This window comes from Anopheles darlingi, chromosome 2 (genome assembly GCF_943734745.1).
Source record: "Anopheles darlingi chromosome 2, idAnoDarlMG_H_01, whole genome shotgun sequence".
Taxonomy (NCBI): Eukaryota; Metazoa; Arthropoda; class Insecta; order Diptera; family Culicidae; genus Anopheles; species Anopheles darlingi.
In genome coordinates, this window is record NC_064874.1 from 7,087,603 (window position 1) to 7,105,732 (window position 18,130).

The 18,130-nt window shown below is 50.7% G+C and overlaps 2 protein-coding genes across 9 annotated transcripts in view; one reads left to right on the forward strand and one right to left on the reverse strand.

Annotated features, from left to right (window-relative positions):
* LOC125951230 (complexin) overlaps positions 1 to 18,130 on the reverse strand; it is a 146,434-nt gene that overhangs the window by 123,436 nt on the left and 4,868 nt on the right. The window lies entirely within an intron of this gene.
* LOC125951063 (nose resistant to fluoxetine protein 6-like) lies at positions 2,912 to 6,338 on the forward strand. The gene is made up of 5 exons (XM_049679581.1): positions 2,912 to 3,693; positions 3,770 to 3,912; positions 3,989 to 4,226; positions 4,297 to 4,970; positions 5,042 to 6,338. Exons 1-5 carry the CDS (start codon positions 3,603 to 3,605, stop codon positions 5,969 to 5,971), a joined length of 2,076 nt encoding a protein of 691 aa, XP_049535538.1. The 5' UTR covers positions 2,912 to 3,602; the 3' UTR covers positions 5,972 to 6,338.

The window sequence follows — 18,130 nt, forward strand, 5'->3', positions numbered from 1 at the left end:
TTAACCAAACCCCTCCGGGGGGGGGGGGGGGAGAGGTTGCTACGAACATGGGGCTTTAATCAACTTTTTGGCAGCGATGACTGGCAAAATGGGATGCTGCCGGTTATTAATTTCAAGAAATCAAATCGCACTCCCGTCGGCTAAACATGGCGCAGATCGCGTCCTCAATAACAGGGTTTTGGCGCGATAGATGGCGGCCCGATTCCCCGGGACGCATGACGGGCATATTTCGGGCGAGTGAAATTGATTCATCGCTACCTGGGCTGGCCCGAGCTAAGGCTGGCCAACACCAGCGTCATCAGCATAATTGATTCAATAGGCCGATTCGGCGCACCAGCGCACAGCATTCCATGGTTGGACTTTGAAATGATCGTTCGCGAACGGACGGAGCATCGACCGATTCCACCAGAGAGGCATCGGCAACAGCTTCAAAGTCTAGGGTTTTCCCGCACGATCGGGAAGAGCAACCGCAAAGGTCACATCAGTTCGTGGTAACCTTGGAGAACGGTGGTTCGGAACCTAGCGATACCCACGAACGAACGAATCGAACAGCGTTTCAATCGATAATTACGAAGCGATCATTAGATCTTTCCATTTCCAATCCGCAAAAGCGTAACTACCAAGCGCAGGTCATGGTTTTTTATTTTTTTGGCAACAAACAATGAGGCCCCATCAGCCTCATCAACATCAGGCGTAAGGGTCAACAAACAACGAGCCATACCACCATCCTCGGCTCCACGGAAACCACGTGCAATCTCACAATTACATCACGCACTTGCGATGCAGTCCGTACGCGAGCGAGCGAGCATGAGTTTCTTCACCTTGGCATCCGAACACGTAAACAAACTAACACACCCCCGGCGCAGATCGTCCCTTGCCGATCGAGCCGAAGATCGAAAGAAAATTACCTGCAAAAGCACAAATCGGAAGAAAAATCCACAACAAATGACGCGCATTGGCGAGGCGAAGATGATTGGATAATGATTATCCGTTGGTCTCGACCGAGGTGTGCGCGAGCGCACGTGTGTGGTAGGATTGGCATCGCGCCGATCGTTCGTACGCTGCTGGAGCTTTCTTTTAATGAGCCCATATTAGATGGTTCATGGAGCGGCATAGAGAGGGGGCGCGTAGCGAGAGGAGGGCCAACGGACGAAGCGAAACACGAGGCACGAACCGAACACGACGTGAAACCGAAGGAATAAAAGCTCCCAAAAAAACAAATTGTTAAACCGAACCGAACCGATCGGTTCGTTCGTGCGTCGCGGTACCACGCAAAACGAAAGACTTCGACGAGCCGAGAAGCGAGAAGCGTGGCTGTTATTTTTTTCTTTCTTTTTTGTTTTTTATTGCCGCCCTCCGCTATTGATGGTGCGCGAGGAAGGAGGAGAAGGCGAAAAGGGATGGAATGGGACGGGCAGGCGGGGACGGATAGATGGAAAATTCATTTGGCGAACCGTTCTACCATCGATCGCTGCAGTCGACGCTGATCGTTAATCCGGTGAACATCTGCATCGTACGGTGCTTCGAAGCGGCTCTTCCACGGTCTTCAAGACAAAGGAAAAGGCCACCATCTTCCGGTAAACAACGATCCGGAACGTTTCACGAGAGGATTTTCCGGATAATTGCTTACTAGGCGGCCATCGATTACGCGGAAACGACGGCACGAAACGTTTGAAAACAGTCGATTCGATCCGGTTGGATCGGAGTTCGCCGGTTGCGGTCGATTCCGTGCCCTGTGCGGCAAGGTGCCGGATAAGAGCCCTTTAGAAGGTAAACCATTCCCCCTCCCTTAGTGTAGGTAGCACTAGACACCGAGTGTAGTGTAAATAGGGCACCGACATTAACGGGCAACTGTGAATTGTGCTCGTACCAGCTCCTCATGCAAACATACACACACGGTGAATGATGCAAATAAGCGGAAAATAGCGGCAAAGCCTTACCTCCGATCGAGCTGTGTAAACGTGCCACGGTTACGCGCGACCTACTAGGATTGAGCGATTAGCCGAACGAATCATTAACGCCTTCAACAGTGACAACACGATCAGGCCTCAGTCGGTGCCATGGTGATGCGCGGCAAGCGAAGAGTGAACGAGCATTGCATTGCATTTGGCACCTTAGTAACGAGTAATTCGCAGGCCACGGGAGATTAATCACGGTTAAATATGTGTCATGTTAGGTCTGGGCCTTCCCCCAGTCCATCTCTTTGTTTGCACAAAATGGAGGCGAGTCGAGATCGAGGCCATTTCTGTTCACCCTTTTTGTGTTGTTTGGTGCATTTGGTGATAAGACCAGTTCGAAAGTTGGACTCGCGAGTGATAAATAGTTGTGAACGCCCATACAACTTCATTTGCGTCATACTGTGTGCCATGTTTCCGGTATAGAGGCCACCCTACCTTGCGTTTCAGTGCGCCGTGAAGTGTTTGAGTTTAACCAATATCTCCGATCGAATACCGTCATTCGACCGCCAGAGAGAGAGAGAAAAGTGCCTAGGTGGGAACGATCATCCGAAAAAGCGATCATCGCGTATGTATGCCCGGATCCTCCGAAGGCTGCGCAAATTGTTCCTTTCTTGTGCGCGAATTCCTGACGCACCATAAGAAGCAAAGAAAACAGCAACAACAAAAAACCAACCAAGCGGCGCCGGGGGGAGCGGGAGCAGAGTGTGGTGTGGTCAGGTGTGGCGAGCGGAGCTCATTGCTTATTGGTGACAGTGATGTTGAGAGATAAATTGATGGTTTTGTTTGAACAAACTCCTCTTTTTGCTCTGAAAACTTGAGTGACTGACGAAAGCGGACAAGCAGACAGGCAGGCAAGGCAGGGAGGCGGCTGCTACGAACCCACGTCGAAGGCGACGACGGTGGCTATGATGATAAAAAAACGAATTGTGTTTTTTGGGAAGTATGTGTCGCACCAAACAACGGCGTCTGTCAAACATTATCTCGGAATTCGCGCCTAGTTGCGGATATGAGGTACCGAACGAAGGTCACCCTTTGCCTTGTTACGTCGCCACCTCTCTGCACTTCCATCCGCACAGCACGCAGCGATAGATATTTATTAAAGCACACGGTAAAGTCTGGAGTAATGGTTTGATTGTTGCTAAGTGTGGTCCAAAGAGGAAAAAAGCAGAAAGTGTCAAGTGATAATGGAAAAGATCAACTACTGCTCGATGACAATACGGATCGAATGGTTTTGGACATTCCATATTGCAGTGTGTATTGACACATTTCTCGCAGATTCTTTGGGCTCGTGATGTGTAAACAGATGTGTATCGATTCGTTTAATGGTGAAACGTTTACACAGTGTTAGCGTCATTTCAACCGCTCAGTTTATGGCAAATAATGTTTAACTGTTTACCCGGCAATTAATCCATTGCCAAACAATGGAGGACAAATGAGAGAATTCGTGATTGTATTCTGCAACAAAATCGTTCCAGAAGCTCTTACCCAGTTTCTTATAAACCAGATTCCAAAATTATTCAACTAAATAAAGCCACAATAGTTCCAGCTTAGACCACAGAAGACCGTGCGCTGATCGTTTCTTCTCTCCCCGTGTCCTTCCGTAGTGAGCGAGATCCATAGAATTGGAAACAACAAAACGAAACGATGATTTCAAGAACAGCCTTGCTAGTTGCCAATTTCACGCTGCTGCTAGTCCTATTTGCCGGCGTCACAAATGGAGCGGAACCCTTCCAGAGTAAGGCCGTGACTGCTCGACAGTTCTTTGACCCCCAAAACCCCCTCTAAACACTTCGGTTGGTATGCCTTTGCAGTGGAAGAGTATCTGAAATTCCCGCCAGTCTTCTTGTACGATGACTTTGAAGATTGCCGCCGGTACTACACGGACTACGTGTATTGTGTGGTCAAGGCACCCCTCGAGCCAGACGAATCGTCCGAGTTGTGGAGAAACATTAGTGTAAGTGTTTCGAGATCGATCGAGCGGAACGAAGACAGTTCCGTGGCATACTTTACCATTTCGATCGCGTTTGTAGTTCTTTTCCAGTGACTATCATCACTACGATCATGGAGTGCTAGAACGGGGTGTATGTCTGCGAAAGTGTCGTGATGTACTGATCCAAAATGGTACCGAAGGTATAGACAGCTACACGCAGACCGATCTAATACACCAGTGCGTAAGCAATGAGCTCACCTCACGGTACCAGCTCCGGTTACAACCAGATCTGCACATCCAGTATTGCTACTCCAAGAGCACCGAGAGTCTTTCTTATGGTATGGACAACGGTGACGTCAAATAATGTTTTTGAATGACACTTAAATATCTTCCCATTACTTTCACTAGATTGGCTTGATGCCGTCTTTCTACTGCTTGCGGCTACGATCATCTTCCTTGTCATTGCCTCCACCGTGTACGATTTGCACGAGCAAGCGAAGCAACACTTCCCCGAAAGCTACTTCGGACGCAATCCTAAACTAAGCCATCAGCGCCTCCTGACCGCTTTCTCGTTTCCGCGCAACCTACGACGCCTGAAGGATCCACAGACAACACAGACTCGCATCGATCTGGCTTGCTTCGAATCATTTCGATGCGTCCAAACATTGCGCGTCATCTTTCTGCACGTCTCGATCGCGCACATGAAGTTACCGCAGCGCAATCCCGAGTTCTTCGAACAACTGCAGCAAGGTGCTGCTCTGAAAACATTCATCGCCGAATTTCAGAACTACGTGCAGACGTTCTTCGCTATCGGAGGCATGCTTATGGCGATCAACTTCCTCGATCACATCCGCAAACATCCCAACTTTCGGTTGGCGTTCTTCGGCGAGCGGTTGCTCAATCGGTTGTGCCGGTTAGTGCCGACGTACGCGTTCATGATTCTGCTCGAATCGTCCGTCATGCGTCACATGATCGACGGTCCGTTCGGGAAGCAGTTTATAGGCGAATCGAGCGAAAGTTGCCACCGGTGGTGGTGGGCGAATCTGCTCTTTATCAACAACTACATCGGATGGGGCGAACCGGTAAGTAATCATACGGGAGAATTGACTTAGATAGAGGGAATTAGTAACCGACTCTCTGATTGGCTTCGCAGTGCTTCATCCCTTCCTGGTATCTGGCAACTGATCTGCAACTGTATATCTTCGGTCTGGCCATAATGATGGTGTTCTGGAAGTGGCCCTCCACCAGGAAGTACATCTTCGGCGCCATCTTTGTCTACAGTATTATAGTACCCGCCATCGTGTACCTTACATCCGACATAACGCCCGTCATGACGATCGACATGAAGGATACGGAGAAGTACATCCGTGGTCAGATGTTCCAGAGTGTGCTTTACTTCCCCTTCCACCAGAACACGGGCGTCTACTTCTGCGGTATGCTGGGTGGTATGGTGTACCATCATTATCGCGATCAACGTAAGGAGCTGTTTAAGCATGGTGTCTTCAGGCAGATCGCACAGCTAAGCGGTATGCTGTACGTGTTCAGTATGGTGACGGTGGCCTGGGTCGTGACGAATTTATCCTGGCTACCGGCCGCCTGTCTGGCCGTGTACGCCAGTACCTTCAAGATTAGCTGGGGTTTGTTTAATACCGTGCTACTGGTGGCGCTCGCACTGCTTCACCGACACAACTGGATCAAGATGGCACTAGCTCATCCCATCTTCGGTGTGCTCGGTAAGCTGGGTTACAGTGTCTATCTGATACACTTCACCGTGATCGTGCAGGTGTATGGCCGGGAGAAGGCACCGATCTTCAGTAACGAGCTGATCGTTGCCGGCTACACGGCCGAGGTGATGTTCTTCAGCTACATCCTGGGCTTGGTCCTATGTCTAATGGTTGAGCTACCAACCGGTGCGGTATTGAAAGAGCTACTGGAACCATCCAGCAGTAAGCCATCATCAAACATCATCAACAGCAAGGTCCATACGGTCACAGAACCGAACGGTGGACCACCAGTGACGACACCAGGTGACGTAACTAGCAATGACGTAAACCGAGGATCGGTGCCGAACGAAACGCACTGAAGCAAGGCCGCTCTCTTCACTGTGATACCGGCAGTGGGATGCGGCACGTATCCTCTGCCAGGAGACTGATGATTCTAGCCTCACCATGTACAAAGTTACACTAGCATTGTTGTTGCTTTCCGCTAACACAACAATACTCACACACAACCCTCAAACACACATACATACATATACGCATGGCGCTATATACAAGTATTCGTGTAGGTTTTACTAAGTCCGGCAGGGTTGGGTGTCCTACCAGTGTACCGGGGATATGCAATAAGTGTTTTGAATAAAGAAGTAAAATGGAAACACGTGTATCCGCCAACGGCGTGCGTCCGAAAAGTAACAATGCGAAAATCTATCAACCTTCCGGCCTACTATATGCTCGGTGTTACTGCCACATTCCAAAAACAAACGAAATTCCGCGGCGACCCGTCATAGACATCGAGACGTAGACAAGGTAGGGGGTTCACGACAAGACGGTGGTGGGATTAACATTTTAAACCCCTTAACCACCGAATTGTGCTAATCATAAATCGCCGGGAAAGTGTTGCGGAAAGGAAGCATGATATGTAGCAGATTGTTGTTGTTGTTGGCATTCATTAACAATTTATTGTCCTGTCTCGAGCACGTGGTATCAGACCGCACTTCAAACGGAACCGACCTTACGCTAAGCTGCGAGGTTTTACGATACGCTTCAGAAGCCTCACGCCGAATGCCTGAATGCGAATTCGATGCTCGCCTTTTTGAGTGTTTTTATGTTGTTTTTCCAGAGCTTGGCCCCTTGGGCGTGTGCCGACTGGCTGGTGACCCCCATAAGGTCAGTGCTATTCCACACTGCACGTGTGCGGATCTCATGATGTGTGTGAAATGAATTTGTCGCTTCCGGATGTCACCAGCACGATCGAGTAAGGTCTCTGCGTGGTGCAATACATTCCAACTGACCTAAAAGACGAGACGAGACGAGCGCTACGGAGTTACTGTGCTTTTCGTGTCATCTCTACATTAGCATCTACTTCACCGTCGCGCTGATCGGTTGCTGCTACCACGGAGTTCATCGTTTCGGTGTACGCCTCGCAGATCGCGCTTTCGTTGACGCTGGCCCACTGCTTAAGCTGGCACTAGAGATCATCTCGACCGTTATGCTGCGTCGCAGCGACAAATAGCTCTATAGCAGCTCAATCAATTCAATCTCTCCTCCTCGCGATCTCTCTCTTTCTCTCCTTGGGCCGACCAATTACTCATTCAAAACACACCCGCTGTGTGAACTGATCAAGTGGCTCCCTAAATTAAGACCTTAAGCCCGCCCGTTCCTTCGTCGTTCACTATGCAACATCATCATCCAAACCGAGATACGGTCGCCGCGGGTGTGATCTCATACGAGAGGGGGGGGGGCGGTTTTGCTACGGAGTCGATTTATGCCCGCAGGTATTGTCGTGGGGTGTGCAAAATGGCCGCAACCGCGACTAATGTGAATATAATCATTTGCCGCTTAGCACGCTCCTCGGCGGTTTTATGTGCCGCTGACAGGCCGCCACACCTTCCATATGCCCGTATGCCCGATGCCCCGGGGCTATACCCACTGACACGAAGATCGCGCGTTGGCGATCGCTCATTTTTCATTTCCTTCTCCCCAAAACCGCGACAGCAGCAGCAGCAGCAACAGCAGTCAGCCGTCAGTCGTATTGTGTGAGTGATCTCCGTACATGAACCCATCGCAGCGATAAAGATCTAACCGATGACCGGTGACTACGGTGGTGTTTCCACCGAAATCGACGGCGGTCGATTGTCTGCGTTGCGTTTGCGAGGTTTGAGTCTGTCAGTCATGCTACATCATGCAGTACACCGTACACCGTGCGCTTACATGAGGTCACGATACGAGTTGTTTATTTTGGGTGGAAAAGGTTTGTTCAATGTTGCACAACGCCCCCCCACCCCCCAGGCGACCACTACTCAGCGATCGGCCCTCGCACGACCGCGATTCGCGTCTTGAGATTTAAGGGTCTCATATGTTAAACATGACGCTGCGCGCACGAAGACCGCACAATTGTGCTCCGCGTCTGCGACGCGTTGTGCGCTACGCACGTTACATCGTTCGTATGATTACACCATGAAATTGTTAGTCAGTTTCTTCTCTCAAGCAAATGTTTTTTGCGTTTCCTTTTCCTGGATTTCAAAGTGGTTTTGAGCTTTCAGTTGAGCTCCGTACGCAACTCAACAGTACAGCTGCATCAATACCGTGCTGCTGAGTCGTCCAAACGGTAGTCCACTGCTTGCCATCACCAGTCAGTAAAAGCTATTAATCATTCTATCGTTTCTCATAAATCTTACCCCAAGTCGGCCCCATCATCGAAAGCCTCTTATTGTATCGGCTTTCTTTGGTCTTTGTCAGCTTCACATTCCCGATTATTGTCACTATTTCATTATTTTATCGCTGATGTTTTGCATTTCTTTGTGTCGTTTTTGCAAAAAATCGGTGAAATATCGGTGAAATCTTGGTGAAATGTGTATACCAGCAACAGTAGCATTATTAATAGCAGTAGGATGGCAAGCTGCATGTCCCAAACAATCTGACATCTGGCAAAACACCGTTTAAACCGTTAATGGTCTCTTTAATATGTCACGGATCGCGAATAACGGACCAGCGCCGCAGCATCGTAATGTTACGAAGCATGCGGAGCAACAAGCAGAGAATTAACAGCTAACCGAAACACCTCACGCCAAACGGCACGGCGCTCGTGGTGCAACACCTGTTTTGAAGGAGTCTCTCGACGTTGTCAACTATCAATTTGGTGACGAGTTGCGGCGACAACATAGTTTATCGAAATCGTTATGAATCACCTTACCAGCAGCAGTAACAGATCCTAAGCTCGATAAGGAAAAGCCGGAAGGTGCCAATGGAATGCAAATTTGCAAACATTTGTCTCGTATCTGCAACGAAGCGACGAAAACGAGGAGAAAGCACATCAAATATTGCCTGATCAGCACGGAATCCGATCAGATCGCGAGCCAAGTCACAAATCAGAGAGCGGTAACACCTTCTAAAATACAACAAACCATCCGGCTTGAAAGGTGCGAATGAATGGGTTGCGGCGTCCCCTTCGTGTTTAGTTTTATTTCTCTCGGCCCATGTCTTACGTCCGCGGCACTCGACTGTGAAATCATTAGCGTTTCCTGACACGCCCGATAAAGCGGTACAGCTGTACTAACTATTGAAGATACTCACGCACGCACGCACATACGCAGATACGTTTATGATCGCGTTTTTCTGGTCAACTACTTCTGGCATCGCTTGAGTGCGTTTTTGACTGACCGCACGGTGGCCGACGATGGATCAGATCAGATAACCTTCTCCCCGTAAAGTCCGACTATAAAGTGGAAGAAGTAACGAATATTCACGCTTCGGTGCGCCACGAAGACAGAAAACCGCGCGTGCTCGCTATGAAATCATCGATAACAAGACACCGGCACTCCAAGGTTGGACACTGCGGGAGTTTAGCTTCTCGTTCTCGTTCTGAGAACCGGACTTTGGAGCATTAACCGTTATGACAAAGTGCACGACGGTATGTTGAGCTAATAGTGCCAAAAACCAACACAAGGACGATGCCAATCACATGTCACCAAGCAGAGAGCCACGCCACTCGCCAAAAAACCAGCCAACCGACGACGAAGGTTGGAGGCTCGCTTCAGAGAGTTCCATCAACTTTCGTCGCAGCTAGAAATCCGATAAGTAGCCCGCAACACCCGAGTGGTTCCTTCAAGCGCCTCATTAGAATATTATCAATACGATCAGTTAGTGAATGTGTCACTCAGTCGTCTGTCGACCGCCTTCCGAAATCATATCAGAGCAACTCGGTGTTGGCTCACACAAAAAAGGCTGGTCATCATAAGAGGATCACTCGAGAAGCCCTTGTTTGCGGTGCGCGAACACGAAACCCTACACCAAAGGGGAGCACGCGCCCGGTCCGATTGACACATTTGATTGGTCCGCAAGGTTGTCCATTAGCTGTACCACCGGGAGGAGGACGAAATGGAAGGGACCGAACGAAACAAAAGGCTTTGTCACTTCCAACACACTCCGAGGAGTTCTACCGAGTAGCCGATTGGCATTAGACAGGAAGCTTGTGCGTCAGCAGAATTGGATTTTGGAATTGAAGTTTCCTCGTTCGTAACCAAACATGGCCGATTAAAGGATTGGTGCCCATCTATGGCAGGGCTGCAGCCAGGAACACATACGATCAAGGTCACCCGGAAGACCCTGGGGTGGTTCTGTTCCGTTGCATCGGGGCGCTCCGAGGCGTCAATCACTTTCAATATGCTCAACTTCATCGAAACAGTTTCGAGACGCTTCATCTTGGCTTCCATATGTTCGGTTGTCGCCGGCGGCTACTTCGGATAAAAAATCGATCACCGAGCAGCCCCATTCCGTTCCTTTCCGTCCCCTTTGGTGGCGCGATATTTCTGAGATAATCAAAGTGACAATGAGGTATGATTTATAGTGTCGCGCGCTCGCCATAAAAGTGGTCGGGAAAATGAACGCAAAACCACCTCATTCGCTGGAGTAGCGCCAGTAGAACCGGAAATTGAAGTCATCGCAGCACTCCTTGGCTGTCGATAGGGACCACGAAACCTCGAAACACTCAAACTCACCTGCGAATCAGAGAGAAAGAGAGAGAGAGAGAGAGAGAAAAAGAAAGAAATAGATCGTTAGCGTTCCTTATTTGAATCGTTGTGCAAATGGGCGGAAGACCGAACATCGAGTGGCAACAAGATTCCATTTGTTTTTTCGTCGTCTCGAGCGGAACTCGGCAACTCGCAACTTGACTCATTACTTCCACCACCAACCGTGCGCTCGATCCCGCCAGAGCCTAGAAGCCAGATTTGGTGGTGGAACATGGAAATCGGACAGCTCGTTTCGTTCCTTCGTGCGGCAGTAATTAAGCTTTTCACATTCTGGGACTTGCCCTGTTCTTAGTTTGCAATCAGCGGGAGGGTGCACGGGAAAAGGCAAACATTGGCGTTGCCGCCTCTAACGACGGAATGACGGAACATCCAGAAGCAAGGAAGGAAAGATGGCAAACAAGGGAAGACAAAAACGAACAAACGCTAATGCAGGACAGGATCGGGCATTTTCGTTGCTTGTGGTTTGGCAGCTCCAAACACCACCAGGCCAGACCTAATAAGTGCCAGCCAGCCCCACCAGCACCAGCAACGGTCCCCCTGTCTGGTGTGGCTAATGCGATAAGGAAAAATGATCTTGCATCTTTCTCGCCTTCGGCACCATAGCATGGCGTGGTATGGCGTGGCGAGCGCTTTTGCATAAAACTTTTGGCCACCCTGCCACGCCGGTTGCTGGAGCGCGTGCCGCACATTATCCATTAGTCAAAGGAAAACCCATCCCCCCCTTGGCCGCTAGCTGGGCGCTAGCTTCACTAATGACATTATGCTCGCTGAGCTTCAATTGCAGCATGACGAAACGGAACTCGACCGAAATTCGAGGGACCTTGGTGGAGGCACCGGCCAAAAACCCACAAAACCACTTGGTGGTGGCGGCATACACGATCTTAAAGAGCGTCGCAAATGCGAACGCAAACCACGAATGCAGGCAGTCATCGTCGGCCTCGCAATGGTAAATCACACCACGATGATGACGATGACGATGAGCATGGTGATGCGAACCATGAGATAGTTGAGTGGAAAGTTGATTGGATTTGTTGTCGGTTTTTCTCGATTTTCCCTCAATTCGCACCGTAACCGGCGTCAGGTGATCCGCTCTTCGTTTTTCTGTTTTAATTTTTTTTTGCAAACTCTCTCATTTGACAACTTCAAGGTGTTGTGGTTCCGATCGTGATTGAAGGGGTGGACCCCACTCAGCTCTGGCCAAGAGCGTGTAGAGCGTTTTATGACAGGTGTTTATGGCAGAAAGAGAGAGAGAGAGAGATAGAGACGTGATTGGTTGAGATTCATCTCACAAACAGCCCATTAACGGGTGTGTTTTACTGCCCATCATCATCACCATCATCACGATCACTAAACTATCGATTATCATTTGCTGTTGTACCACCGGGAGCACCGAAATGGCGTGCTGGAAATCAATTACTTAAGTGTAAATCGATATCCCATTGCAAAAGAGCGAGCTGCAAATGGCTTTACACCGTTCAGCGTCTTCAGTCGGAAACCGAAAGCACGGTGGTCCCGGGGTACTCCGGCACACCATTACTGACTTTGGACATCTTTAGCAGCAGAAACAGGACCGGGAGCAGGAGCTGCAGGACGTTGTTTGCTTCATTAGGTGCTGCTCCGTAATGAGCAATCCGATTGAAGTCTTACTTTCGCAATCATAATTATCCTTTATTGCGAAACAAAACTCCACTTAACGTGGCACCACTGCCTGGAAAGGGGGGGGGGGCACTCCACCTCTCTAATGCTCTCCCCCAAATCAATCCACACCTCTCGCCCATCGTGGAGACGTTAATTGAAACGCGATCCGGTGCGCAGGTCCACCATCGTCGTCGTCGTCGTCGTCGTCGGCCGGGCACGCTGAAATCGATAGAGACCATTCGCGGTTCGTTGCCCAGGGCCGAGATACCCTTTTCCGAGGCCCTAGTAATTAAGAGTGACGCAGCAAAACTCGCGCGGCACCGCCATGCCCTTCCGGCCAGGCCTGGCGAATGGCCAGGCGTTGTTTTGAGGAAAAAGTTCCACAACGAGAACGGCGGTGAGTGACGGGGGGCGGGGAAAGGGCGCAAGGGGATTAGTAACTGCCCTGTCCTTGCCATGGCCAAAGATTAGTGCGTTTCCGGTGCCGCGTGAGGCCATTATGCGGCGGAATGGTAAAGGGGAGCTTATGTGACGATTTTCACGCCATTTCCCACCTCATCGCATCGTCTATGCGTCGTCGTTGCTATGAGTGATGAGTGACAGAAGGCGCGCGCGGCGTAACCAGCAGTCCCAGCTATAGGGAGAAAATACCGGGACTCCAAGCGACGACCGTCACCACGGTGTGCCTTGTGTGTGTTTGTGTGTGTGTGTGTTTGTTGGTGTGGCACTACTCATTATTTCTGGGCACATTACACGGTCTCATAAGCCGCCATGGTGTGTGACGTACACACGTCACAAGCGCGCGGACGTCATTTTGCCTCAGGCTGCTACGATCCAGCAGCATATTATGATCATCAGGACACAGCAGCAACAGTAGCAGTAGCAGTAGCAGCACTATGCAAACGATGGTGACAGACGCCAGAGCCTTATCGGGGAACCTGCTCACGTCTGTTTGCATAGCCCTCGCGAGTCCACGCGGCCAAACGTTCGCGTCCACGGCGTTGCACACCAGCACAACAATGCACTCAGGCCTTCTGTGTTCGAACGGCTTCACGTTCGCGAGCCGAAGCGCAACCAATCGAGTAGCCGCTGCTGATGCTGCTGCTGAACGTGTGATTTCGTTCCGGATTGCGAATGCTTTGAGGCCGACTCCGGTCACCCAAAATGGCCACTGCGCACAGCGTTCCCCTTTCACAATACAACCTTGTTATTGGTGCTGGTAATGCTGTTATTAAACCCTCGAGGAATTGGATTTGCTGTGGCATTTGTGGAACACAAGCGATGGCCGCCAAGTTAGTTGGACCAAGAAATCGCCGAATATTCTCAATCATCGCAATCGCCATGAAGTAGTGATTGGAAAGAGGGCAGGGGGGGGGGTGCCTCAGGTCATCCGGAGCGGGGGAATATTTGATTCTTCCTTTTCTCCTTCTTTGTGCGCCAGCTTAGGGAGGGAACGAGCACGTACTTGAGGGTGAACGCCTAGAGACCGCTCGTTAGCCTCGTTCCGAAAAGCAAAGTTGTTGCACCGCTCCCAGCACCAGTGACTCCTTCAGACTAACGTTGGCCATATCGTGTGCAAGGCTCCTGCATACACACACACTCACAGCCACACACAGGCACATCCCATCGCAAAGACACGCGAGGACGAAAGTTCCTTTCGTGAATTATGTAATCCCAATGCCCAGTAGTTTACGAACTTTCCTAATCAATAGCCTTCAGTTCTCTGGATAGCGTGGCGTGGCGTGGATTCGGCAACTTTGGTGTTAGTGGCCGCACCGCACCGTCACCTTTCTGGCGTGGACGCTAATACCGAGCGTGCAAGCGGTCAACGGCACACGCTCTAGGAATATTTGATTCAGTTTTGATCAATTACGTTGACCTGGGAGTAGGGCAAGGCAAGGCATGGTACCCCAGCCACTCCAGCTCTCCAGCTTGGTAACATGATTACGTAAAGACTCCCGATAAAGCAACTCCCCTCCGGGGGTCCTCCGTTCGAAGGATCGTGAGAACACAAACTGCAGGAGCAAGTAGTGCAGCGCCTCACGAACTAAAGAGAGAGAGAGAGCTAGAACCAACTAAGAACAGAGTGAGCACAGAGACAAGCAGGCCGTGCACACAGAACTGACGACGTGGCACCGTCGTAGCAGGCGACAAGCTTCATCCATCTTGTGTGACGGAACTGAACACACCAAAGACCGAAAGTTCTCGAAAGCGCCTCGGTGACAACTGACGGTGGGAACAGCTGGGACTTTTGGCAAATCGCGACTCAGCGTCCCTCTCTCTCTGAGATGGGGGGCCCAAGTAATTGTTTCCCTCATCTCCGCGAGTCACCCAGACAAGTGCTGATCGAACTGCTGCACTTTGAACAAAATAGACAAGATGCTACCCGACCGTACCGAGTACTGCACTCACCGGATAGAAGCACACAGGGAACCACCGGGTCTAGCTTTAGGACGGTCTAGACACTCCCTTCCCTAGGTGTGCTTCAGGTGTAGCCACCATGACGGATGCGTGGCTCTAGAGGCACACCAGCACATCACATCAACCATCACCAACCTGGTTTGGTGGCACCTCTCGTGTCCTAGGGGCTTCTTCTGTGCATTAGCATCGGCAACATTGTTTCCCATATTTTACGTGTCACGTTCCGTACCGTACCGTACCGGGTACGAGTACTCGCAACCGTACACCCGGTATTTGCAATTGAAGCACTCGGCAGCCAGGAGCCAGCTGCAGAATAGGAACGTTATAGCATTTCGGATGCATTTTCAATCCAACAGCAGAACTCTTTCGATCTGTCCATCACACACACATACACACGAGCACACACCGGTTGGACATGACTGACAATTCGCCAATTTCGACATCCCCCCTCTCCCCGAAAAGCTAGGCTCCGTGGCGGACGCGTTCGATCGATCACGATTCACGGAAGGATGGATTGGTTGGCTGAAAGCCAAGCATGAAAGGATTCCCGGTAACCTCCTCGACTCGACGCTGGCCCTCGACGGCTACTAGCGCGTAGCCGGCGTAGCACCAGAAGAGAGCACGAAGAAGAAGCACCAGACGTCATGGCGCGCAATACGATGCGATTGCATTGCAAAAGGAACTCCCAGTGAGGCGAGTGGTGGGGCACCATTCTGATGCATTCAGCTGCCGGCAGGCATGAAACGTGACATTTACATGGTCTTTTAGGCCGTGCAGTCGGCTACGTGGAAGGCTTAGCCTTCTGATGGCTGATTACAATCCGACGGTCGACAGCCAGACCGTACCGATGATTGGGCTCACCACTTCACGACAGACTCTCGACTCGTTCGCTCTCTGGGACTGTGATTTACAGTAGCCGTCATAAGCTTGCAAAGGACCCTACCCGTACCAGGCTTACCGGTTCGCAATCAACAGCAGAAGTACGGTTCGGCACAGAGTTGAAGGGCCGGGCTACACATGACTAGTCGCATTTGCTACTGACAGGGCTCCTGTCAGCTCGGCAATCCCGGAATCCCACGGACCGAGAACACCGGGAGCGGCCGGATACGTATCCTGGCATTATGTACTAATCAAAGTGGACACCGACTATCCGGGATTCAGTTTCCATTTGCCGGAACCCCTCGATGCCGGTCCGGTGGCCCTGGGTGTCGCTCCTCTCTTTGTGTCCGTTGAAATCGATCGAAATCCATCCACCCACATTGTGCCCCATTGCCTCATGTTTCCATGTTGCGCGTTGCCGTCCATCAATCATCGAGCGCCGAAGTCAAGTGCAGTGGTCCTCACAGTGCTGGAGGCTTTCTTTTTTTAGCCAACCAACCAAGAACCAACCAAGAGCCTTCATCAAACATTTACCACACCGTGCCTCGGCGGTTCGGACGTACCAGAGCGACCGCACCGGGTTGGTCATCGATCTTGAAACAACTGCACAACGGGCCATGAACGGGCCTAAGCCCATGGCCCTTACCCGGGGAATCCGGGGTGGAATTAACGAATTTTTCATGGAAAACTCCGGAACAACAACAACAGCATTGTTGTCTAATCAGGGTACTCTATCAAATCAAGCGCCTTCGAGCCTTCCAGTCTGCCTGCCTGCCTGCCTTCCTGCCGACTAACGCACCCACACGGTATCGCCCTGAAATATGATGAGCCCTTTATCTGGGCGCACGCAAAAGGAAGACAACGAAAGCTGAGCCGACTCGCTATTGAAGGAGGAGACCAATTCAAACCCCTGCCACAAGATGGCCTCTACAAACGCGCGCACACACACAAACACACACAAGAACCCTTTCTACGACTTCAATTCCGGATCCCGAAATGTCAACCGATAGGATACGGAGCCGACCAAGTTTAAAGCCAACCTCGAGACGTCCGAGAAGTCCTCCAGAACACACACACACAGCTACAGTCGTGGTCACCACTCGGTTAAGGCCGAGGTTCAGCCATTAATTCTTTATTTATACTACACGCCCTTTGCGCGTGCTGCGTGCGGTATCCTGAGGGCACACAAGAGAGCACCGAGAACTCGTCCTCGGTCCTGGTGTATGGAAATGTGAAAGGCCAAAGCAATGGCACAGCTGAGAGAGAGAGAGAGAGAGAGAGAGTCGTGGGGAGCGAGAGTTATTTTTGGAATTTGAAGAGAACACTCGGATGCTCGTTCATACACGTCACGTCCATCATCATCATCATCGTCATCGTCATCGTCGGACCACATCCTTGCTCTGTCTCCAAAGTTGACGTGAGTTTTTTTGTTATTGGCATTTTCTGAAATTCCACGTTAATTTCACCGAAAGGTAACAGTCGTCGTCGTCGTCGTCGATGTCGTCGCCGTCGAGAAGTTACTCACCGACGGTTTTACGCCATGGCGTTTTCACAAATTGTTTGCATACTCCGCGACAGTCCTTCCGACATTACGTCCGATCGAGCGTGTCCGAGAGTGTTTGTATCACAGGCGCAGTCATCAATTATTCCATGCTATTCCCACCCACCCTTGGGTGTGGAAGGAAAGCAGAGCATTTTCCGAGAACTTCTTACGGTGTACCGAAGCCAATCCAATCAATACTTCGAGTTTCAGTTTGTTAGCAGTCATTGCGACGTTTTCTTGGATTCTTGGAGCAGTACTACGGGAAGTCGAGAAGGCACACTTACCACACAAAGCACAAAGACCTTTAGACCAGACAATGGGAGGCAAAAGTCGGGAAGGATTTGGATGACTTTGTCGTTCAAGTCACTCCAAGAAGCTCTCGCGAGACAGAGTCCAATTAGAACGACCACACCGCGCGCGCGCGTGTGTGTGTGTGTGTTTGATTTCCTTTAGATCCCTGTCGCCTTCGAGTATCAAAAGCGACAAAACAATCGACTTCCCGGAGAGCAAAGGATTGCCATACGTTCCGTTGGGCAAAACCATAAAGTCCTAGGACCTGACGGCCGATTGACGTACCGATATGGCATCGACCGGATTCCGGACATTAAAACAAAACGAAGCGAGCAGCAGCAGCAGCAGCAGAGCGGGAGCATTATACAAAGTTAGCTCGTTAAGATGGCCCCGGGGTCGCCTCGCGGTTCGGTCACTGGAGCGCTTCCTCGTCCTTCGCGTTGGCCCCTACTACATATCGATCCGGAGGATCCTCCGGACGACGTCAACGAACAACGAATCAATGGCATTTGGCTTCAGCATAATTAGCCTTCCTTTCCCGGTGCGGTGCACCTCCCTCCGCGCGGCCAGGTCACATTATAAATTATTCCAACAAAGTTCGACGGAAATATCCACCGCCTCCTTTCCGTGGCAGGCACAGAGCTAGAGCTAGCTCCAGTTCCCCGACCCCTACCAGCAAGAAGCGGAGCGGTAGTCGACCTAACAAAAACAAAACAAAACCG

Excerpts from the sequence above, each read along its gene's own strand:
- LOC125951063 (XM_049679581.1), top strand. The coding sequence starts at position 3,603 with ATGATTTCAAGAACAGCCTTGCTAGTTGCCAATTTCACGCTGCTGCTA. Across the intron at positions 3,694-3,769 it reads TGGAGCGGAACCCTTCCAGA|TGGAAGAGTATCTGAAATTC; the intron begins GTAAGGCCGTGA and ends ATGCCTTTGCAG. Across the intron at positions 3,913-3,988 it reads AGTTGTGGAGAAACATTAGT|TTCTTTTCCAGTGACTATCA; the intron begins GTAAGTGTTTCG and ends TCGCGTTTGTAG.